The 24,342-nt window shown below is 32.1% G+C and overlaps 2 protein-coding genes across 2 annotated transcripts; both read right to left on the bottom strand.

Moving 5' to 3' along the window:
• Positions 1-7,600: 7,600 nt before the first annotated feature.
• On the bottom strand, positions 7,601-11,062 carry LOC108468731 (uncharacterized). The gene is made up of 4 exons (XM_017769598.2): positions 10,804-11,062; positions 9,458-9,701; positions 8,952-8,992; positions 7,601-8,191 (listed from the first exon to the last, which is right to left on the bottom strand). Exons 1-4 carry the CDS (start codon positions 10,835-10,837, stop codon positions 7,866-7,868), a joined length of 645 nt encoding a protein of 214 aa, XP_017625087.1. The 5' UTR covers positions 10,838-11,062; the 3' UTR covers positions 7,601-7,865.
• A 2,112-nt stretch (positions 11,063-13,174) lies between these two features.
• Positions 13,175-18,426, bottom strand: LOC108472621 (lycopene epsilon cyclase, chloroplastic-like). Its single transcript, XM_017774171.2, has 10 exons — positions 17,879-18,426; positions 15,520-15,691; positions 14,934-15,069; positions 14,755-14,865; positions 14,569-14,671; positions 14,339-14,482; positions 14,156-14,263; positions 13,840-14,065; positions 13,530-13,662; positions 13,175-13,419 (listed from the first exon to the last, which is right to left on the bottom strand). The coding sequence occupies exons 1-10, from the start codon at positions 18,176-18,178 to the stop codon at positions 13,254-13,256; spliced, it is 1,599 nt and encodes a 532-aa protein (XP_017629660.1). The 5' UTR covers positions 18,179-18,426; the 3' UTR covers positions 13,175-13,253.
• Between the last annotated feature and the right edge of the window lie 5,916 nt (positions 18,427-24,342).

Genomic DNA, 24,342 nt, shown 5'->3' with positions numbered 1-24,342 from the left:
GGCTAATTTGTCATTCGGTTTAAAAAGTGCTTTTAAAATGTGGTTTAATAATATTATTATGATATATCAAATATATAAACTTAAATTATAATAATTGCAATAAAAATTATAATTGACTTAAATATAAAATATCTTTATTTTCACGTGTTATTATTAACACGATGCCAAATTATTATTTTTGGTATTAGTAAACAACTTAAATTATATTACAAATAAAATAAAACAATTTATTGCAACTTATTGTTAATATTGTAAAATATAAATTTTAAATATCTTTTAAAATTAATATAAATTATTTGTAAATTTTAATTTGTACATATAAATAATATTTATCTTTTATAATTAATATAAATGAAGGGCAAAATTATAATTTGCACCAAAATTGGCCTTTGAAAAGTCAAAAGCTAGAGCTTTTAGGTTTTTGGGTTGAATTGAAAAATCAGTTTAAAAAGTTGGATTTGGTTTAAAAAACTACATTTTAGTTAAAAAAATAAGAAATTAATTTTGCAATTTTGGTAAATAAAGCATCAACCAACTAATGATAAGTTTATTCGGTTAAATCAATTAAAACTTAAGTTAGTTGGTTGATTGAGTTTATTTAATAAAATGAGCCTTTTTGTAAGGGTTGGACCTATTCGAAAACGGTTTGGATTTGAAATTTCTTTTGAAACCGAGCTTTAACTTAATTTATTTCAACCCATGAAAACCTTTATGTATGAATATATTTGAATTCTTTAAACATGTTAAACGTGATTTATATATAATTTATAATTGTTAAAAATGTTTCTCATAAATTTTATTAATTTTCAATAATTTTTTTTGAAAAGCATGTTTAGGATGAAACAAATTAGGATAACCATTTGTATAGGTTTATAGTTTTTTTAATAATTATAAAAAAACATTTATTTTAAGATTTTAAATTTTTAAAATATTATCACGTTAACATGAGGTATACATGGTACATTATGTGTTAGAGTTTGGTTCCTTTGTCGCAGTTCATCATTTAATAGTAGAAATGAATATAATTTTTAACACAAGAACCGATTTATTCTTTGGTTCAACATATAATAGCTATTATATCCATTTTTTAGCTAAGGCGATAAAAAGCAACTTGATTCTACTATAGGTGTTGCTATGGTACTGTTATTTAATAGTATATGAAAAATAAAAAAAAAAATTAAATCATGATTTAACAAAACATATAAATAAAATTTTAACGAAAAATTAATTTGTATAAATATATATTTTAATTTACATCCCACTCCACCCATGTTCAAAGCTTACCCAAAATAGTTAAAATTCCACAAAATATGCCTTTGTTTAACACGTGGCAAGATTAAAGACTGAGCATAAATTATTCCAGAGAGGTGGATTGTTTAGGTTTGGGTGAGAAGATAAGAATTGTCATCACTCATCACCATCATAACAACACCTACTCAAAGAAAAATCATAATGAAAAGCATCTTTTATTAGTTTGAACTATACCTAAAGCAATATTTTAAATATTAGTTTATTATCTAATCTTTGGACTTAGATTGAAACTTTTTATTTTTATTTTTATTTTTAGAATAGGCTAGAAAATGAAGTTGTTTAAATAGTGGTAACATTGAGGTAACTTAGCTGTGAAGGACTTTGGTCTGATAGATTTTTCATTTTATTTTTTATGAAATTATATGATAGTAAATTACACTTTCATCCTCTAATAATTTATAATTCATTTTGACTATTTTAAAATAATTTTCTAACTTCGTCTGTTGGTTGGAGGAAAAAAATAGAAAAAAAAAGAAGAAGAAAAATGAAGTGTAGATAGAAGGAGTGTTGAGAATTTTGTTGCCAGTATATATATATACACTTTTGGACAGGTAATTTCATTTTGATGTTTATGAGATGAGTCATGTGACTTTGTTGATAGGTGCATTCGTATATATCCCATCAGTCATATATTACCTTGTTGAGCTTTTAGAGTTTACAAGATAGTAAGTCGAGCCCTATAAGTTATGTTGAAAATGTGTCATGATCTTTACTCTTAATAAAACAATGAACCTTGATTAATGAACAAAGCTTCCACCGGGCGATCAACTAATTTGATTAAAAAAATCGATTTGAAAAAATGAAAAATGGAGAGAACTACTAGGTCTTGCTCAAACTTTTATACATTATATATCATAAATATTAAAAATAATATATATTAAGAGTGAATTAAATGAATTAGTTCGATTATAAAATTAAATTAATCATCATAACCAATTACAATCGAATTGACTTGAATGAAAGTTTAGTTATTGGTTATCTGTTAAACTCAATTAAAACCAACTTTTATTCGCTCGTAACTACATGTTCTATGAAGTACTTTCAAAGCCAATGTGTTAGAATTAAGTGACCCAAATTCTTATTTAAATAAAATACGATGGAAAATAAAATAAAAGTAAAATCCATATAGAACTAGACTTCTTTTATTTTATTTTAGAATAAGGTTTTTAAACTTTATTAAACTCCATCTATTTTATATTGATTAGGATAAGGTGTTTCAATCCTACTAGAATATGGCTTTGCAAGCCTATAAATAGACATAATCTATTCCTCTTGTATTTGAGTAAAAAATTTTTCGACATAGTGAATTTTCTTCTCCTCTGCCCGTGGTTTTTTTCCCGAAAGGGTTTCCACGTAAAATTTATGTGTTCTTTATTTTTATTTATTTTATTCTATTTTATTTTCCACAAATTGGTATCAGAGCTTCCGGGTTATTCATCTCGATCACGGTAATGGCGTCTTTGAAGTATGAAATTTCATTGTTGGATCGCAACACCGATTTTGCGTTGTGGCAAATTAAGATGCAAGCGTTCTTGCAGATGGATCTAGAGGATGCCCTGCTAGGATAGATAAGATGCCTTCGACATTAATGATGAAGAGAAGAAGCGTAAGGATCGAAAGGCATTAACACAATTACATCCGCATTTGTCCAACGAAATTTTGCAGGATGTGATAAAAGAGAAAACCGCCACGCATTATGGAAGAGGCTAGAACAAATATGTATGTCGAAAACTCTAACAAGCAAGTTGCATATGAAGCGTCTTTATGCTCATCGTTTGGAGGAAGGTGCGTCAGACACGAACACTTAATGGTGTTTAAAGAAATTCTCTCAAACTTGGAGGCCATGGAGGAAGATCTAGGGTTGATTCTACTTTGTTCGTTGCCCGCCTTATTCAACCTTTAGAGACACGATTTTATATAGCATGAGTCTCTCACGGTTGATGAGGTTTATGATTCTTTAACCTCGTATGATAAGATGAAGCATCTTGTGGTTAAACCCAACTCTCGTGGAGAGGGTCTCATTGTTCGTGGGAGACAAGACCTAATGTTGATGATGATCGTGGTAGAACACAGAACGGAATCCTCGTGGTAAATCTAAGGGTAGATCGAAATCTTCAAACAGAGGTAAAACTTGCAACTTCGCAAGAAGAAAGGGCACATTAAATCTGAAAGTGCTATAAGCTACAAAATAAGATTAAAAGAGAGGTCATGCGAATCAAAAGGAAAACAACCGGAAAATTCGGTGAAGCCGATATTGTAGAAGACTACAATGATGGTGAACTTCTAGTTGCTTCATCAATGATTCTAAAGTAAGCGAGAGTGGATACTTGATTCAGTCGCACCTTCCACATGAGTCCCAATCGGGATTGGTTTACAACTTATGAAACAAGATTCAAGGTGTTGTTTTGATGGGAAATAATGCTTCATGTAAAATCGCGGTGTTGGAACAATTAAAGTTAAGATGTTTGATGGAGTTGTCGAACACTTAGTGACGTGCGGCATGTTCCGAATTGAAAAGAAATTTAATTTCGTTGAGTACTCTTGATTCAAAAGGGCATGATATACACGGTGAAAGTGGGGTTTTAAAGATTTCAAAGGGTCCTTGTTGTGATGAAAGGGCAAAGAAAGATTGCCAAGTTATATGTTTTCTGTGGTTCTACTATTATCGGTGATGCAAATTGCGCTTCCTCTTCCTTGTCGATGATGATATTACTAAACTTTGGCATATGCGCCTAGGGCATATGAGTGAGAATGGCATGGCGTAATTACAAAAAGGACTTCTTAATGGGCAAGGAATTTGCAAACCGAATTTCGTGAGCACTGTGTTTTGGGAAGCAAAAGAAAGTTCGATTCACTAGAGGAATCCATAACACGAAGGAAACGTTGGAGTATATCCATTCGATCCGTGGGGGCCGCCCAGAGTGCCTTCGAGAGGTGGAGCTAATTATATGCTAACCTTTATTGATGATTTTTCCGAAAAGTTTGGGCGTTCTTCCAAGCGAAAAGCGATGTGTTTTCCACATTTAAGTCTTGGAAAATTATGATTGAAAAACAGACGGAAAACAGATAAAATACCTCCGCATGCATAATGGCTTAGAGTTACGCTCGATGAGTTTAATAGATTGTGCAAGTCGAAGGATCATGAGACACTTGATGTTCATTCATACTCCACAAAGAAAACGGTGTTGCGAATCGAATGAACAGAACGATCATGGAGAAGGTTCGATGTATGTTGTCAAATGCCAACTTACCAAGTCATTTTGGGCGTATGACCTCATCGCATGATGTTTTTGATCAACCGATCTCCATCCGCTGCCATTGAGAAAAGACTCCACAAGAGGTATGGTCCGTAATCCCGCTAATTATTCGATTTAAAGATTTTTGGGTGTCTCTGCGATGCTCATGTTGATAATGGAAAATTGGAACCGAGATCCATTAAATGCGTTTTCTTGGTTATAAAGTGGTGTAAAAGGCTATAAGTTATGGTGTCCTGAAAATAGAAAAGTTGTGATTAGCAGAGATGTTGTTTTGATGAAACCGCTATGCTACCTAACTTATCTCTTAAAGACTCTTCCAATAAAGAAAACCAAAAGCGGTGGAGCATCGATTAATACGAATCAACTCCTCAAGCCAAGACAAAAATTGAGAATAGAGTTGCTTCTTCACCGCAATACTCTATCGCCAAAAACAGGACAAGAAGAGAAATTAAACCTCCAAAGAAGTATGCCGAGGTTGATCTAGTTGCTTATGCTTTAAATGTGGTGAAGATATAGATGCGAATCAAGAGCCATTTAATTATTCGAGGCGATTAGTTGTGAAGACTCGTAAAAGTGGATGTTTGCTATGCAAGAGGAGATGGAATCACTCCACAAAAAGCAGAACATGGGATCTTGTAAAACTTCCTAAAGGTAAAAAGGTCATTCGTTGTAAATGGGTGTTTAAAAGAAAGAAGGACTCTGTGAGTTGAAAACCCGGATATAAAGCAAGGCTTGTTGCAAAGGGTTACTGATCAAATTCGTGAGTGGACTTCACAGATGTGTTCTCTCCGGTTGTTAAGCATAGTTCGATTCGAGCTTTGCTTGGTATTGTTGCCATGCATGATTTGGAGCTTGAGCGGTTAGATGTAAAACGCATTTTGCATGGAGAACTTGAGGAAGATATTTACATGCAACAACCAGAGGGTTTTATAGTCTCGAAAAAGAGGACTATGTTTGCTTGTGAAAAAGTCCCTTTACGGTTTGAAACATCACCAAGACAAGTGGTACAAGAGGTTTGATTCCTTTATGACTTCTCATGATTTCAAAAGAAGTAGTTTTGACAGTTGTGTCTACTTTAAGAAAAATGTGATGGTTCTTTTGTGTATCTACTTCTTTATGTTGATGACATGTTGATAGCAAAGAAAAGATAAAGAGAGATAAGAAAGGTTAAAGCCCAACTAAGTGAAGAATTTGAGATGAAAGATTTAGGACCAGCAAAGAAGATACTTGGTATGGAGATTCTCGAGATAGAAAAGCAAGTAAATTGTACCTAAGTCGGAAGGGTACATTGAGAAAGTTCTTTGGTGTTCAATATGCGAGTGCTAAGCCTGTTAGTACTCCTTTAGCGACCCATTTCGGACTTTCATCGGCCTTATCTCCTCAATCGATAATGAGATTGAGTACATGTCACATGTTCCATACTCTAGTGCAAGAGGATCTCTCATGTATGCTATGGTTTGTTCACGCCCGATTTATCATATGCAATCAAGGCAGCTTAGCGAGATACATGGCGAATCTCGTAAAGAACACCGAAAGCGATTCGATGGATTTTAAGATACTTACGAGGCACTACTAATGTTTGCTTACGTTTGGAAGAACTAAAGATGGAGTTATAGGGTATGTTGATGCTGATTTTTTGGAGACCTTGATAGAAGAAGATCTCTCACAAAGTTACGTCTTTACAATCGGAGGTTGTGCAATTAGTTGGAAAGCCACTTTGCAAACTACATCGCTTTGTCTACCAATCAAGTTCGAGTACATGGCGATTCATCGAGGCTTGTAAAGAAGCTATTTGGTTGAAGGACTATTTAGTGAACTCAATGAAGACCTTCAAATCAGACAAGATTTTGTGACGGTCAGTGCCATCTTTCTTACAAAAGATCAAATGTTTCATGAGAGAACAAAACACATTGATATTCGGTATCATTTTGTTCGTGATATTATTGCTCGTGGTGATATTGTTGTGAGCAAAATTAGCACTCATGAAAATCCTGCAGATATGATGACTAAGTCACTTCCTATAACCAAGTTTGAGCATTGCTTAGACTTGGTTGGTGTTCATTGTTGAAGTTAAACCCTTAAGGGTTTTTGGAAGAGGTGAAGAACTTGTTTATTGAAAGTTCGCGATGAAGAACTTGTTCATTGAGAATTTGTGTCAAGGTGGAGATTGTTAGAATTAAGTGACCCAAATTCTTATTTAAATAAAATACGATGGAAAATAAAATAAAAGTAAAATCCATATAGAACTAGACTTCTTTTATTTTATTTTAGAATAAGGTTTTAAACCTTATTAAACTCCATCTATTTTATATTGATTAGGATAAGGTGTTTCAATCCTACTAGAATATGGCTTTGCAAGCCTATAAATAGACATAGTCTATTCCTCTTGTATTTGAGTAAAAATTTTTCGACATAGTGAATTTTCTTCTCCTCTCGCCTGTGGTTTTTTTCCGAAAGGGTTTCACGTAAAATTTATGTGTTCTTTATTTTTATTTATTTTATTCTATTTTATTTTTCACACAATGAAATTCTAGTTGAAAGAAATTATGGTTAGTTCTAGGCATTGTAGAAAAAAATAAAAAGCGAATGAGTTTCTTTGCTCACCCTTTCAAATTGCTAGATTATATGCTGGCTTATGTGCAGTCAAAAATGTTCCATATCCTTCATTTGCTTCCATGGGGCATATAAAGTTCGCCACTACAACTGCAAAAATGCAAGATAAGTTTCAAGACAGGCCAGGACCATATTTTGTTAGGGAACATAAATCAGTGTTGTCGAGGCGTGTGCTAAGGCGTGCCCCTGCTTGTGCCTGTGCCTGTGCCTTGCACGTCTTAGCATTATATAGTAAAAACGCCTCAAAACCTTTTGAGCAAGTAGTGGTGAAACCAAAAAATTACTTTAGGAAAGGAGCAACGCATAGGGGGCAAAGTACAATTTAACTTAATATTTTCATTAAAATTTGAGCATTCAACAATAAATATCAACCATAAGGAAATCATGGATATAATACAGAATTGTGAAAACATCTATGGTTAAAGAAAGACCAGCATATATGATCAATGAATGGAATAAATTGTGATTAAAAAACAGACAACCAGCAAAGTCTAACATAAGCAACTTCCAAAGACACGAGCACTTCCGTGTCAAATCAAATCGAGAAAAGGAATGGAGAAGACATTGGATTCACCAAAATCTCGAAGCAAACATCGACAAAGAGTACAACAATATCTTAATGTTTTCATGGGATTTTTTCAGCAAACAAATAGGTAAGAATCCAAACCATACAAAAGCTCGCCATTAATCTCTCTTGCTGCCCCAGGGATGGCATACTTTTTCCAATCCCATTCCAAGGCAATGTCTGAACCCTCCTTCCTTCAATTCGGAACCAGAATCATTTGATCCTATCTTCGGATGGATTGTTCCTACAATAGCTTCGATTTCTTCTTTAGCCCTTTCAAACACATTAGGTGCTTTAACTTCATTTAGTGGGGTGGTTTCATCAATATCATTATTCTTCCCATGAGTTTCTTTGTGGTGATGGTTTGATGATTTGTCATGCGGAAAGATGGCCCCTATCTCTTCCTTAGCTCTTTCAATCAAATTAGGGGCCTTGACACCATTTTCTAGTAACATGTAACACAAAGTAAGCACAACACAATGTTCATCATCATAAGTTGATGACAATTTAAACTACAAAAATGTATATAAGAAAGGTCAAAATATGTCATCAATCTCTGTGCTTGAATGAAGTTTGATCGATTATAAAGGAAAGAAAATGATATATATTTATTTTGTTAGGATGGATAAACTGAGTAAGGGAAAGGAAAGTAAATGAACTCTCACAAACTTTGGTTAAAAAGGGGAAAGAAAAGGAAATGATTGATTACAATGATATTTTCCAATTATGTAAAAAATAGACAAGATAAAAATGGGATTTCATATTTTTTATTTTCTAATTATGTAAAAAATAGACAAGATAGAAATGGTATTTCATATTTTTATTTTCCAAAATTGAGGTAAAGTGTTTCAAGGGAAAGCACCTTTGCTTTCTCTTGCTTAAATAAAAAGGGTCTCACTTTCCTTCCTTTTTTTTTTTTTTTACTTCTTTTAGTTCCTGTGCTTAAAAGGTTAAAAGTTGAATCCTTTTTTTAACTTAAAAATTCAAGTTCAATAATTGACATAGTTAGTATTTTCTGTCAAAATTTGCCATCAATACAGCTATGCTATCATACTAACTTTAGAGTCAAAATTTACCATCAATGCACCTATGCAATGATATTAACTTCCAGAAGCAATTCATTATAAACTCAAAATGCATATTCGATAATGAGAAAATTTTGACCATTCAGAAATAAGTATGAGCCAGGAAATTAGCAAAAGAACCTGGTTTGTCATGTTTTGCTTGTTCCTTGTCAGAATGGTCCCTGAAAATTCAGTGTGAAGTGAAATTAAACATATAGAAAAAATAAAAGTCCACTCCAAGACTTTGTTTACCATTGAAGTTGAAAAATACTGGTTAACCACGCCTTGATTTTAAACAAAAAAAATTGGTAAATAATCAACTTTTCAAGCCAAATCTTGATTTTAAACTAGAACTCTAACCCAAGTTAAAAAATCAAAATTTTTAGCTTTTGACTTTTGAAAAGTCTTTCGATGAAGTTACCTTTTTATCCCCTTTAAATCTTTCACTTTACAACATCATATTTAAAATTAACATTTTATCTTCTCAAAAGCACTTGTTGACAACAATGGTAAACACTATCAAACTTTTCAAAAGTTCTTTTTCATAGAAGTTTTCAAAAGTAATTTTCAACTTCAATAGTAAACTAGCCCTAAGCCATTAATAGATTCTCATATTCAATTTCCAATGATAAAAATTGGATCCCAACCTTTCATCAACATGAGTTTGAGACTCTTTTTTGTGATGGACTGTTTCAACAAGGGCCTCAAACTCCTCCTTTACTCTTTCAAACACATTAGGTGCTTTCACATCATCCAATGGGGTGTTTTCATTAATATCATCTCGCTTCCCATGAGTTTCCTTACCAAAAGGATGTATTTCCCCAACATGAATCACAGCCTCAATCTCTTCCTTTGCTCTTTCAAATATATTAGGTGCTTTTACATCCTCATCTGCTAGCATTACATAGCATTAGCACCAAAAAAACATTTATTTGATCGTTCAAAGAACCACTAATCTAATCTCTGACAGGTTCAACCATTGAAAGGTCTAACTTCTTTACTATGCTGAAATTTAGAATTTAATCCTTCTAGTTTGGCATAATTTTGTCCCTCTACTAGCAAGTCCAAATTGATAATGCTGTTAGAAGTGTGACTTTTTTTTTTCTTAAAACAGCTTTAAGCATTCAGCAGACATAAATTCATTACTGGTTGAACATGGTTGGCTAGATTTTCACGTGCCCTTAACTATGCGACTGGGTACGAAAATGATTAACAGTGTTATCAATTCGGAACTACTAATACTATTGTAAAAGTAAAGTGATCAAATTAAGCAGTAGAAAGACTAAAACCATAACTAAACCAAACAAAGATTGACCCATAAATTGCAGAATGAACAAAGTAAAAAATTACATCCAAAAGATTAAATTCTGCTATTAGTTCCTCTGTTATGTGTGCAGTAGTAGATTTGATCCATATTCTTCAATTAGATATTCTAAGTCAGTATATTTTTCGAATTTTGAAATTTTAATCTTTTCGCAAATGGTAGTTGTTAATGAATTTAACAATAATAATTTTTGACGGATCAAATTTTCAAAATAACATGAGTTAATGAATTTAACAATTATCTTTTGGCAGACTAAAACTTTAAAATTGGAAAAGCATAGGGACTAAAAAAGACCAAATTAAAATACAAGAATTAAATCCACAACTTTAGTAATGTACATGGACTAAAATCAGAATTTAACCACAAAAAAACTATTACGAATCTAATATATAATTTCCGGTTCTTAGGAATTCAAATTGAAAATACTTTTAACGATCACTCAAAAGAATCACTAACCTAATCTCATACATTCAGCATTGAAAGGTGAAAGAACATGCAAAACAAAACCAAAAGACAGGAGATAAAACTAAAGGACCCCATCATAAATTACAGACAAACAATAAATATTACGAATTCAAGATAATATCTCCATATCTGTACTGGGATTTCTCAAAAAAAAAAAAAGAACATACAGAAAGGGATTGAAGAAAAGGAAAAAGAGAAAGATACCTGAGGAGGAATTGGATGAATTTGATTTGGGCATTTCAGATTTGGATGAAATGTGATGCAAGTTGGGATTTTGATTTTAATGGTTTTGAAGAGCAGAGGTTTTTACGCCTCCGCCAGACTGGAAACAAAAGCAGAGAGGAGGTTGCGTTGGTGGCCTACTTGGCTGAATATTGAAAAAAAGTATACTCTAACAAAAGGATCTTTTTCTATCATCTACTATTCACAACTTAACAACTGTACTGTCATGGCCACGTCTGTGGTTCTCAAATGGCAAAATTTTTTATTTCAGCCTTAAATTTTATAAAAAATTATTTTAATTCTTTATTTAATTTTTAAAATTTTAAACTTACATTGTTTAATTCTCTTAACTTTAGAGAGGTGGCATCCACTTGGTACGTATATGCCTATTAATAATTCATTATTTTTTTAAATTATTAAAAGATATATTATGACAATCCACAAAATGAAGTTGATTATGTTAAATTATACTTAAGAAAACTAAATTGCATAAAACAAAAATTACAAAAGTATTAATACGATAAAATAAAGTGGTTGATTGATATTCATTTTGCTAATTAACTCCTCAACTAGTGATCTAAATTGTTTAAACTCCTAATTGGTCCAATTTTACCTCTCGATCACCATTTTATGCAATTAAACAATTTGGTCCAATTTATCCCTCGGCCTCACTAGACTAAATCGAGAAAATCAAAATTGTTTACAGTAGGATCTCCTCTCGATCTCACCTTCTAAATGTTACCTAAATTCGTCAATTCTAGGTTTTGAAGTTTATTCGATTTAATCTAATTTTTATGATTTAGACTCTAACCCTAAAATTAATCATGCAACATTTCAAGCAATCCAACTACTATGAAGTTTAGCTCTTACCTATCATCAAAACACAAATCCCAACCAATTTCATGCTAAAATGAATCATCAAATAATCACAAAATAGGTAAGGGATAAGAAATGCTTAATAAATCTTGAAGAGATCTTTGCTGGAAATGATGACGAGTAAGAATATTCCACAAAACTACAAAACAGTTTAATACTTTGCAACTTTTGGTAACTAAAACATTTAAATCTATTTAATACTTGGAAAAAAAACTCAAAATTACATAATAGTTCCTTATATATTTTTGAACTAAAAGAGAAAAGTGCTACTAAGCTAGAAAAAAAAACCTAGGAATCTAAAATGATTGAAGGAATAAAAGGATGATGATAGATAATGGATGTCTGAATTTTTGTGTCATAAAAATGCTTTAAATACTTTCTGAATTTTCTAACCTTAATATTGATAAAAATGCCTTTTAAAAATATGATGACTTGAATTTGTTTGGATACAAAATTACCCTTATAGTTTTTTCAATCGTTAGACTTCAATGTCACGACACCCATGGTAGTTGGCACAAAAGGGTCATGGAAAGCTCTTAATGTCGTGGCACACCCTTGCTAGTGTCGTGACACTAAGCCCAAAAATTATGGTAAAAAGTATGGACATAACTTATTTATGTATTCATGCTATATATTATAAAAATAATATAATGTTTATAAAAAATGTTATAGTTCTTTATCATAATTTATTTGTAAAAATAACTTTTTAAAATTATGACAAAAATTATATTATTTATAAAAAGTATTATAAAAGTTCTGAACAATTTATATTTTTTATGAAAATTATATATTATTATTATTTTACTTAATTTATGTATTATAAGAAGGGATATAACCTAGCATATGTCATTCTCCCAATTAAGTTTATATAAGTTGTTATAATTATATCTACAAATTATTTAACTGTGAGCCCAAATATTATATAAGGTTGATGCTAATTATGCAACTAACAAAGGTTTTCTTACAATATATCGTAGAATATGATACCATTAGAGAAAATTGTACCTAACATAAACACTATAGATAGCTCGCGAACTCTTTATTTTGAGATATTCAAGGCTTCAAAATGTGGTTTCAAAAGACATTAGTTGTTCTAAAAAAATATTTTTCATATTAACAATATCGCCTTAGTATAACATAAAAAAAAAAAAGGTTGGTTTCATAACTTCAAAAATAGGTGGATTTAAAATGATTCCTATTTCGTAGAGTACATGGAAAAAGAAAATCTTGATAATTTCAACGATGCATATTCATTTTGGGACGAACAAATGATAAAATTGTATATGATGTATTTTTCTTGTTATTTTTATTAGTAATCATATTATCAATTACTTTTTAGATTAACATAATACATATGATGATTTAAGTTTAATTTGTTTCGGTTTTTATCAATTCCATTCCTCTTTTTTTTGTTCGATTTAACCGATTGGAATGACCCATATTAAGTTGAAGAAAATATTAAATGAAGAAATTTTCGAAAGAAGATATATTAGCAAATTAATATTTGAATATACAAATGCCTAGCAATAAAACAAAACAAAATAAAAAGATACCATCTAAATTGTGAGATATGTACTTATCATAGTTGTTGCAGTTGGATCCTTGAGCAAGTGCCTAATAAGCAACATTTTCATATCCATTGGTGCTGTAACGAACATAGAAAAGGCAAATACGACGAGATCGATCGAAGAAAGAGTCGAACCGAGAAACCCTTGCCACATCCTGCAACATGATATCACGAAAGTATAAAGAAGAAAACTCACAACTTCAAACTTGTTGAATGCCATTGGTAAACACAATAACAAATGGCGAATATCAAGTTTAACTCTTACCAACTTGGCAAACGGAAGAATATGCGGAAGAATGTTCGACTGCCTTCGGTATCCAGCTGCAATAGGAGTGCTAACCCTAAGAGAAAGAATGACCTTTGCCGTTTCCTTTCTTGTGGCCAAAGAGTATTCCAAGCTGAATGAAATTAAAACCGAAATTAAGTGTTGGGCTACGTTATGTATTCGACATGAGTATGTTTGATATTTTCTATATGAAAGATACGAGCCGAGTAAGAGATATATAACACATCATACAACCAGAAATAATGCATGCATACCTTGCATGCATGAGTACCAACTTTTGCTTGCATACCTTCAATTGACATATTCCAATTATTTCTTTTAAAAGTAAGAAAGCCTTTCGAATAATCTCTCTTGAGGATTTTCGCAATCACGGAAGCGTAATTCGGAGCCTCAGATAATGATCTGGCAATTGAATAACCAGTAGCAGGATGCACCATGCTTGCGGCAGCACCGAATGCAAGGTTCTTCTGTTTCATGTTCGGCAAGGAACCGCCAAGCGGAACATAAGACCACTCCTGGATGAGATAAATGGTTTTGGTAACTTCCTAACATAATTTGGCATAATCAAACATATTTATAAGGGGCAATTTGGTTATGCAAATTACCTCTTCGTAAACTTTTACAATCCGAATTCTCATGGCCCGTAACCTTGACATTAGCTTCTTCTTCAAGAAATCCATAGGCACGGCCTCTTTTAAAGCCAAACAAGTTTCCTGCAAGGCAAGTTTATGGAATCATTTTACATGTGATCATGACATATACAAGATGAAGATTGGCATGGCTTAAACCTCAAAGAAAACTCTTGTTGATGACATGGGCATGCCATAAAGGAATGAAGGATACTGATCTTCTAAACATGGAACTTGTTCTTTAGCATAGTCTCTATAATCCATGAATACCATCATGCTAGGATCATAAGGATTGTTCTCCACCTGTCAAACATGGTCCTCATAAAGGGGCAACTTTTTTGGAGCATAAAAACTTGAAAGTAGCGCTTTGGCATTTCATGTATTTGTACCTCAACCTCGATTCCGTACGCGGATTGCATGGCGACCCTTGGACCTCCCACCTCATATTGCAATAATTTACCAGAAGCTGCTCCTGAAGCAACAACAACAAGCCTATAATAACATATTAGGAGCTTGAAAGGAGCTATGGTGTACTTATACACCGATGGCAGTAGGGGAAAAAGAAATCATCCTACCTGCAAGGAACAACATGCTCGTATTCGCAGGCTACGAGATTATGACCATCGATAGCTTCGACAATTGATTCAACCTTTGAGCTAAGATACATTACGCCTGATTCGACACACCTATTGAAATTCAAATCAAATTAAATGTTGATGTAAAAACATTATTGGCAAAGGACCTATATGGCTACCTCTTCAACAACTCCTCATGGAGCAAACGTCGATCGACACGTCCATAAGCACGACCAATGGTGATGGGCTTATCATCATCGAGGTATACTATTGTATTCGGCCAAACATGCTCCATACACTTTTCGAGTCCAAGATCTGTAGAAGACATTAGATAAACTTACAAGTTAATGAGATTGTGATGGAACAAAGTTAAAAGTATCATAAAAATCGTTATATTAGGAGTCAAATTACATTTTGCCTGTATACGTTAGATCAAAAAGTAAATTGATTTTATTTGTTAAAAAATCCATCTATTTGTATTTTTAAAATTGACATGATGATAAAATAACTAGATAATAACATGTAGCGTACTATATGTACCTCATATCTAGTTACAAGAATTAGTGTTTAATAGAAGAAATTTATGAAATTTTTAATAAAAAGATTAATTTGTTCTTTGAACTAATGTATAAAGATTAATTTATTTATTTTTAATAGAAAAGATAAAATATAACCCAACTCTTAATAGGGATCTTACAGTACTTTTACCATGAATCAACAAATGTAGAAAGATTATAAATTTATGAAAAGAGCAAGATATAATACCTTTAATCTCATCCTCCCACAATCCATAATTATTGGTGAAAGGAAGATCAGGGCTTATTAGTCCAACATTTAAACCCAACTTAGCAGACTCTGCAGCAAGGGCAAGACCAGCTGGTCCACTGCCAATGACCACTAGGTCTAGTATATTGTCTCCGATTGATATTGGTGGTAACTGTGGAATAATATAAGATTTATATTTTAGTTTGAAAAGATAAAAAAAAAGTATAATGATAAATTTAATCTTTAATATTTATTTATTTTATCTCTTTGATTCTATTTTTTTATCACTTTGACTTTTTCGAGGTAGAAAATTTTATTGAAATGTTAAAATTTTAATAGTGTGATATTATAACTTATATGGCATGGTAGCCTGTATATACTTCACAAAAAATTTTAAATAAAATAATAAATAATAATAAATTTAGCTTTCAATGTTTATTTTTATTTTTTTATCAATTTAGCTCTTAATCTTTTTTTAACTAAATTTGATCTTCAACCTTTAAAAAGAATCGAATTTGACCATCAATCTTTCAAAAGAGTCGAATTGTTATTTTTAACAGAATGCTTACTAAAACGTTAAAATTTTTAACATTGTAGCATGTATGGAAACCTACGTGTAATTCATATATACTAATTTTTTAAAAAATTATGAACTTTTATATATTTTTGAACTTTGAATATTATTATAATTATATATTGATGTGACATATAAAATAATAGTGTCACATCAACATGAAGTATACATGAACTATTACGCCAATATCGTTAAAAATTTAATGTTTTAGTTAGTATTTTTATTAAAAAAATTATTTGACTCTTTTTTTAAGGTTAATGGTCAAATTTAGCTAAAAAATAATACAAGCTAAATTTTAAAAATATATAAATATTGAAGACTAAATTTATCATTTATGTCTAAAATAACATGTTAACACTAAGGTATATATGAATTGTCATATAAGATGCCACATAACAACCACTAAAAAATTAACAGTTGGATCATTTTTTCTCAAGAAAATAATTTAATTAAAATTTAAAGATTAAATATCAAAACAATTCAAAATAAAAACAAATAAGAAAAATTAACCATTCATTTCTAGCCCGTAATAGTTAGACAAGAAACTAAAACTTAGTCAAATTCCCGCAAAGGCAAAAAGAAAGCTAGGAGTAACGTGTCATAATTCTCATAACTAATTTTCATTCCTATTTCATGACCTTAATTCCCCCTTAGAAATATAATAAAAAAGAAAAGATCCCTAAATTCTAGGATAGATAATAAGTTGGTTAAAACTCATTTAATTGATTTAATTATTTCCATAATTTATTTTTTTCCATTAAATCTGTTAAGGTCTGTATAAAATAAATATATGTAATAAGAGTTGATTAAATTTATTGATATTTTAATATAAATAACTAAATTATATATCATAATGTGATGTGTCAAGTCGAGTCACAAGTTTATTTTTAAGTAATAGTAAGACATGAACTCAAAAATTTACTTAACGTTGCTATTTTAGTTTTGAAATGCATTTGAAAAATTCAGTTTGGAAAAATTGTTCCTGTAAAGTACAAATATGGGTTGTTCATTTCAAGTGTTCCACATTACTATTAAAATTATAATGAAAAGTTATAATGTCCATTTTAAATATAATGTTAAAATTTTTAAAAATAATTTAATATAATTATACATAAAATATAATTTTAAATAGTTTAATACATGACATATTTTGAAATTTTAAATATAATAATAAATAATATTTGAACAATTTAATATAATAATACATAAAATATATTTTAAAATTTTTAAATATAATTTAAATAATTAATGTAAATAAAAATATTTTGATAATTTATCTTTTTACGTTTAGATGAAAAATATCTGTCCACTATAATTTCATATTTTCAATGTGATAAATTTTATAACTAATTTCCATTCTTATTTCATGACCTTAATGTCCCGCTTACAAACGCAATCCAAAAAAGTGCCGCAAATTTTAGGATTAAAATTTAGTTGTTTCATTCGCGTAAGTCTATTTCGGTTAATTCGACTTTTATTAAATCATTGATTAGGATTATTTTATCAATTATTAAAATTTATAATCAATTAATTTAATTGAATTATATATTATTTTTAATATATAATCAATATTTTTATCAATTATAATGCTTTTAATATATATCATTAGGTCTTATTTTAACAAAGTAATTAATATTAATTTGTGAGTATTTTTGTCTTCTTATATAATATTTACTCACTTTTTCTATTTGAACCAAAGTGTTACTAAATATTAATATTAATTTTAGATAAATATAAGTTGATTAATCGAACAAAAAAAATGAGTAGGGAAAAAGTAATGAAAACCTTGTCCGCTAACTTCGATTGCTCATCCATTTCCTTATGCTGTTGCATTTGAACGAAGAGAAGTTGAGATCCGCCGGCTTTTACGTAATCTTCTTCATCGGCGTCACCTTCCTTAACGGCCACGTAACTCTCCCTCGCCGCTCCGCTACCACTCACGTCCAACGATATCAACCGTTGATTATTCGAAACCGCCATTTTCGTACTCACCGGATCTTTTCTCCTATGAGACCTCCAAGTGGCGGACTTAGAAACCGCCACGGCCTCGAAGTTCCGAGCTCCGACAGACGTCGTTATCATCATCACCACTGAAATTGACAAATAAAAACAATTTGAAGAAAAACTCTGTCTCTCTTCTTCACGTCGCCATTGTTGTTTTCCTTCAATGAAACGAAGTGCAGATATTGAGAACAAAAGGAAATGATTCTTCTTCTTGTATAAACGGAAGAACTTTTGTTTTGTTTCCTTTTTGGTTAAAAGGCATTTCCGATCCCTCTCAATTTCGGTATTAAACAAAATTTGTCCCTCTAAATTGATTCTTGTCAATTTCAAAAAGTAAGGAAAATCACAAAATTAACATTTTTGTCAATTGTATACAATTTTGATCGGTATAATAACATATTTAGTCTTTAAAATTTACGCTTTATGTCAATTTGATCCTGACTTAATAGTAGACCTGATCATGGGTTAGGCCACCCGCTCAAGCCCGAAGGCTCGCCCAAAAAATAGGAGGATTTGGGTAAAAATATAAACTCAAAAAATTAGCTTGGACAAAAAAATAATGTCCATTTTCTAAACGAGTTGGGACTCGTGTAGGATTTTATGCCTAGGCCAGACCCGACCTGGTTGTTTCGCTGATGTGTTATTGCAGTTTTGGTGTTGTTTTATTGTCATTTCACTATTATATTTCTACTATTTTGTTATTAATGTTTGGATATTGTATAACTCTTGTTTTATTGTTAATTTTGCTACTATTTTAGAAGTAAATACTTGCTAAGTTGCAACTATCTTAATATTATTTACTTTTAACATATCTTCAATTTGTTAGGAAATATTTATTTTAATGTTTTTAGTGTATTTGATGTATTATATTCTTAAAAAATATTTTTATATAAAAAATAATCTAAAAAAATTCATATGAACGAGCCGGGTTGAACTCGAGTCTAGCATTTTTAATCTGGGTTGGGCTTCAACAAAATTTTAGACAATTTTTCAGGTTGGGCCGAGCTTAAGCCTAAAATTTTTCTCCAACTCGATCCAATCCACGATCAAGTTTATTTAATAGAATGTATAAATATTACAAGTTACACTTGTTAAATAAATACTAAATTGATGAATATGCAAATCTCGTGAGTTAAATTTGGACTAAATTGATATAATGTGTAAAATTTAAAAGTTAAATTTATTATTATATCGATAAATTTTATGTACAATTCATGAAAAACATTTTATGTACAATTCATGAAAACATTAACTTCATAATTAATTATTCTTAGTTGCTTACTTTCAAATTGATAACAATTAAATTACTCAAATTTTTTTAGAAGGACCAATTTGCTTGATATTAAAATTGAGAATGATTAAAATGGGGTAATCACCTTTCTTTATAATTTTTTTTTTTTTGTATATTTGTTTGTGTTTGAATTTTGCTCAAATGTTTAGCTGTCATCACTTATTCAAGTGGACAACTCTTTGCAAAGAAAAAAAAAACCTAAAACGCAGCCGTATAAAATATTAATCTCAAATCCTTGCCAGCATGTGGATAATATCAAAATTACCTTCATCATAATAGATATTTTATCTAGAAAAGTCACATGAAGCTTTGGGGTTAATTCAACTATAAGTCCCCATGTTTTAGATTGGTCTTCCAACTTTAAAATTTAAGTGATTGACTTTGCAGTTTAGCGAAAAAAACCTATCCAAACAAGATTAATAACAATGAACCAAACCTATCAATAATCCAAGTATTCTCTTTCGGATTTAGAAATAGTTATCAGAGATCATTTTTTCCTTTTGGAAAAAACAGGAGCGAACAATCAATCTATTGATATTGGAAGACCCAAAAGATTCTTCTAATGTATCATTTCTAAGTCCAATGAAATTTCTAAGTAGAGATTTTTTCTTACGACCATATTTCGATTGTTAATACGATATATAAGCATTGTTACTACTGTGAAAAAAATAAAATAAAATAAAATAAATAAAAATAAAGAACACATAAATTTTACGTGGAAACCCTTTCGGGAAAAAAAAAAACCACGGGCAGAGGAGAAGAAAATTCACTATGTCGAAAAATTTTTACTCAAATACAAGAGGAATAGACTATGTCTATTTATAGGCTTGCAAAGCCATATTCTAGTAGGATTGAAACACCTTATCCTAATCAATATAAAATAGATGGAGTTTAATAAGGTTTAAAACCTTATTCTAAAATAAAATAAAAGAAGTCTAGTTCTATATGGATTTTACTTTTATTTTATTTTCCATCGTATTTTATTTAAATAAGAATTTGGGTCACTTAATTCTAACAATCTCCACCTTGACACAAATTCTCAATGAACAAGTTCTTCATCGTGAACTTTCAATAAACAAGTTCTTCACCTCTTCCAAAAACCCCTTAAGGGTTTAACTTCAACAATGAACACCAACCAAGTCTAAGCAATGCTCAAACTTGGTTATAGGAAGTGACTTAGTCATCATATCTGCAGGATTTTCATGAGTGCTAATTTTGCTCACAACAATATCACCACGAGCAATAATATCACGAACAAAATGATACCGAATATCAATGTGTTTTGTTCTCTCATGAAACATTTGATCTTTTGTAAGAAAGATGGCACTCTGTTGTCACAAAATCTTGTCTTGATTTGAAGGTCTTCATTGAGTTCACTAAATAGTCCCTTCAACCAAATAGCTTCTTTACAAGCCTCGTGAATCGCCATGTACTCGACTTGATTGGTAGACAAAGCATTTGTAGTTTGCAAAGTGGCTTTCCAACTAATTGCACAACCTCCGATTGTAAAGACGTAACTTGTGAGAGATCTTCTTCTATCAAGGTCTCCAGCAAAATCAGCATCAACATACCCTATAACTCCATCTTTAGTTCTTCCAAACTGTAAGCAAACATTAGTAGTGCCTCGTAAGTATCTTAAAATCCATTGAAGCGCTTTCCGGTGTTCTTTACGAGATTCGCCATGTATACGCTAAGCGCACCGATTGCATATGATAAATCGGGCGTGAACAAACCATAGCATACATGAGAGATCCTCTGCACTAGAGTATGGAACATGTGACATGTACTCAATCTCATTATCGATTGAGGAGATAAGGCCGATGAAAGTCTGAAATGGGTCGCTAAAGGAGTACTAACGAGCTTAGCACTCTGCATATTGAACTCGCAAAGAACTTTCTCAATGTACCCTTCCGACTTAGGTACAATTTACTTGCTTTTCTATCTCGAGAATCTCCATACCAAGTATCTTCTTTCTTTGGTCCTAAATCTTTCATCTCAAATTCTTCACTTAGTTGGGCTTTAACCTTTCTTATCTCTCTTTTATCTTTTTCGCTATCAACATGTCATCAACATAAAGTAGTAGATACACAAAAGAACCATCACTTTTTTTCTTAAAGTAGACACAACTGTCAAAACTACTTCTTTTGAAATCATGAGAAGTCATAAAGGAATCAAACCTCTTGTACCCTTGTCTTGGTGATTGTTTCAAACCGTAAAGGGACTTTTTCAAACAAGCAAACATAGTCCTCTTTTTCGAGACTATAAAACCCTCGGTTGTTGCATGTAAATATCTTCCTCAAGTTCTCCATGCAAAATGCGTTTTACATCTAACGCTCAAGCTCCAAATCATGCATGGCAACAATACCAAGCAAAGCTCGAATCGAACTATGCTTAACAACTGGAGAGAACACATCTGTGAAGTCCACTCGGAATTTGATGTAACCCTTTGCAACAAGCCTTGCTTTATATCCGGGTTCTTCAACTCCCGAGTCCTTCTTTCTTTTAAACACCCATTTACAACGAACGACCTTTTTACCTTTAGGAAGTTTTACAAGATCCCATGTTACTTTTTGTGGAGTGATTCCATCTCCTCTTGCATAGCAAACATCCACTTTTACGAGTCTTCACACTAATCGCCTCGAATAATTAAATGGCTCTTGATTCGCATCTATATCTTCACCACATTTAAAGCATAAGCAACTAGATCAACCTCGGCATTCTTCTTTGGAGGTTTAATTTCTCTTCTTGTCTGTTTTTGGCGATAGAGTATTGCGGTGAAGAAGCAACTCTATTCTCAATTTTGTCTTGGCTTGAGGAGTTGATTACGTATTAATCGATGCTCCACCCTTTTGGTTTTCTTTATTGGAAGAGTCTTTAAGAGATAAGTTAGGTAGCATAGCGGTTTCATCAAAAACAACATCTCTGCTAATCACAACTTTTCTATTTTCGGACACCATAACTTATAGCCTTTTACACCGACTTTATAACCAAGAAAACGCATTTAATGGATCTCGGTTCCAATTTTCCATTATCAACATGAGCATACGAGACACCCAAAAATCTTTAAATCGAATAATTAGCGGATTACGGACCATACCTCTTGTGGAGTCTTTTCTCAATGGCAGCGGATGGAGATCGGTTGATCAAAAACATGCGATGAGAGGTCTTACGCCCAAAATGACTTGGTAAGTTGGCATTTGACAACATACATCGAACCTTCTCCATGATCGTTCGTTCATTCGTTCGCAACGCCGTTTTTTTGTGGAGTATGACGAACATCAAGTGTCTCATGATCCTTCGACTTGCACAATCTATTAAACTCATCGAGCGAACTCTAAGCCATTGTGCATGCGGAGGTATTTTATCATTTTCCGTCTTTTTCAATCATAATTTTCCAAGACTTAAATGTGGAAAACACATCGCTTTTCGCTTCGGAAGAACGCCCAAACTTTTCGGAAAAATCATCAATAAAGGTTAGCATATAATTAGCTCCACCTCTCGAAGGCACTCTGGACGGCCCCACAGATCGAATGGATATACTCCAACGTTTCCTTCGTGTTATGGATTCCTCTAGTGAATCGAACTCTCTTTTGCTTCCCAAAAACACAAGGTGCTCACAGAAATTCGGTTTGCAAATTCCTTGCCCATTAAGAAGTCCTCTTTGCTTAATTACGCCATGCCATTCTCACTCATATGCCCTAGGCGCATATGCCAAAGTTTAGTAATATCATCATCGACAAGGAAGAGAAGCGGCAATTGCATCACCGATATGATAGAACCACATAAAACATATAACTTGGCAATCTTTCTTTGCCCTTTCATCACAACAAGGACCCTTTGAAATCTTTAAAACCCCACTTTCGGTGTGTATCTGCCCTTTTGAATCAAGAGTACTCAACGAAATTAAATTTCTTTTCAATTCGGAACATGCCGCACGTCACTAAGTGTTCGACAACTCCATCAAACATCTTAACTTTAATTGTTCCAACACTGCGATTTTACATGAAGCATTATTTCCCATCAAAACAACACCTTGAGATCTTGTTTCATAAGTTGTAAACCAATCCCGATTGGGACTCATGTGGAAGGTGCAGCTGAATCAAGTATCCACTCCTCGCTTACTTTAGAATCATTGATGAAGCAACTAGAAGTTCACCATCGCCGTAGTCTTCTACAACATCGACTTCACCGAATTTTACATTTGTTTTCCTTTTGATTCATGACCTCCTTTTAATCTTATTTTGTAGCTTATAGCACTCAGATTTAATGTGCCCTTTCTTCTTGCGAAGTTGCAAGTTTTACCCTGTTTGAAGATTTCGATCTACCCTTAGATTTACCACGAGGATTCCGTTCGTGTTCTACCACGATCATCATCAACATTCGGTCTTGTCTCCCACGAACAATGAGACCCTCTCCCGAGAGTTGGGTTTAACCACAAGATGCTTCATCTTATCATACGAGGTTAAAGAATCATAAACCTCATCAAGCTGTGAGAGACTCGCGGCTATATAAAATCGTGTCTCTAAAGGTTGAATAAGACGGAGGCAACGAACAAAGTAGAATCAACCCTAGATCTTCCTTATCATCTTGAACCTCCATGGCCTCCAAGTTTGAGAGAATTTCTTTAAACACTGTTAAGTGTTCGTGTATGACGCACCTTCCTCCAAACGATGAGTATAAAGACGCCGCTTCATATGCAACTTGCTTGTTAGAGTTTTCGACATACATATTTGTTCTAGCCTCTTCCATAATGCAATGCGGTTTTCTCTTTCATCACATCCCGCAAAATTTCGTTGGACAAATGCAGATGTAATTGTGTTAATGCCTTCGATCCTTACGCTTCTTCTCTTCATCATTAATGTCGAAGGCATCTTATCTATCCTAGCGGGGCATCCTCTAGATCCATCTGTGCAAGAAGCGCTTGCATCTTAATTTGCCACAACGCAAATCTGGT

The sequence above is a fragment of the Gossypium arboreum genome, chromosome 7 (assembly GCF_025698485.1).
Source record: "Gossypium arboreum isolate Shixiya-1 chromosome 7, ASM2569848v2, whole genome shotgun sequence".
Taxonomy (NCBI): domain Eukaryota; kingdom Viridiplantae; phylum Streptophyta; class Magnoliopsida; order Malvales; family Malvaceae; genus Gossypium; species Gossypium arboreum.
Note: the sequence above shows the minus strand (reverse complement) of the source record. Positions and strands in the feature narration are given on the sequence as shown.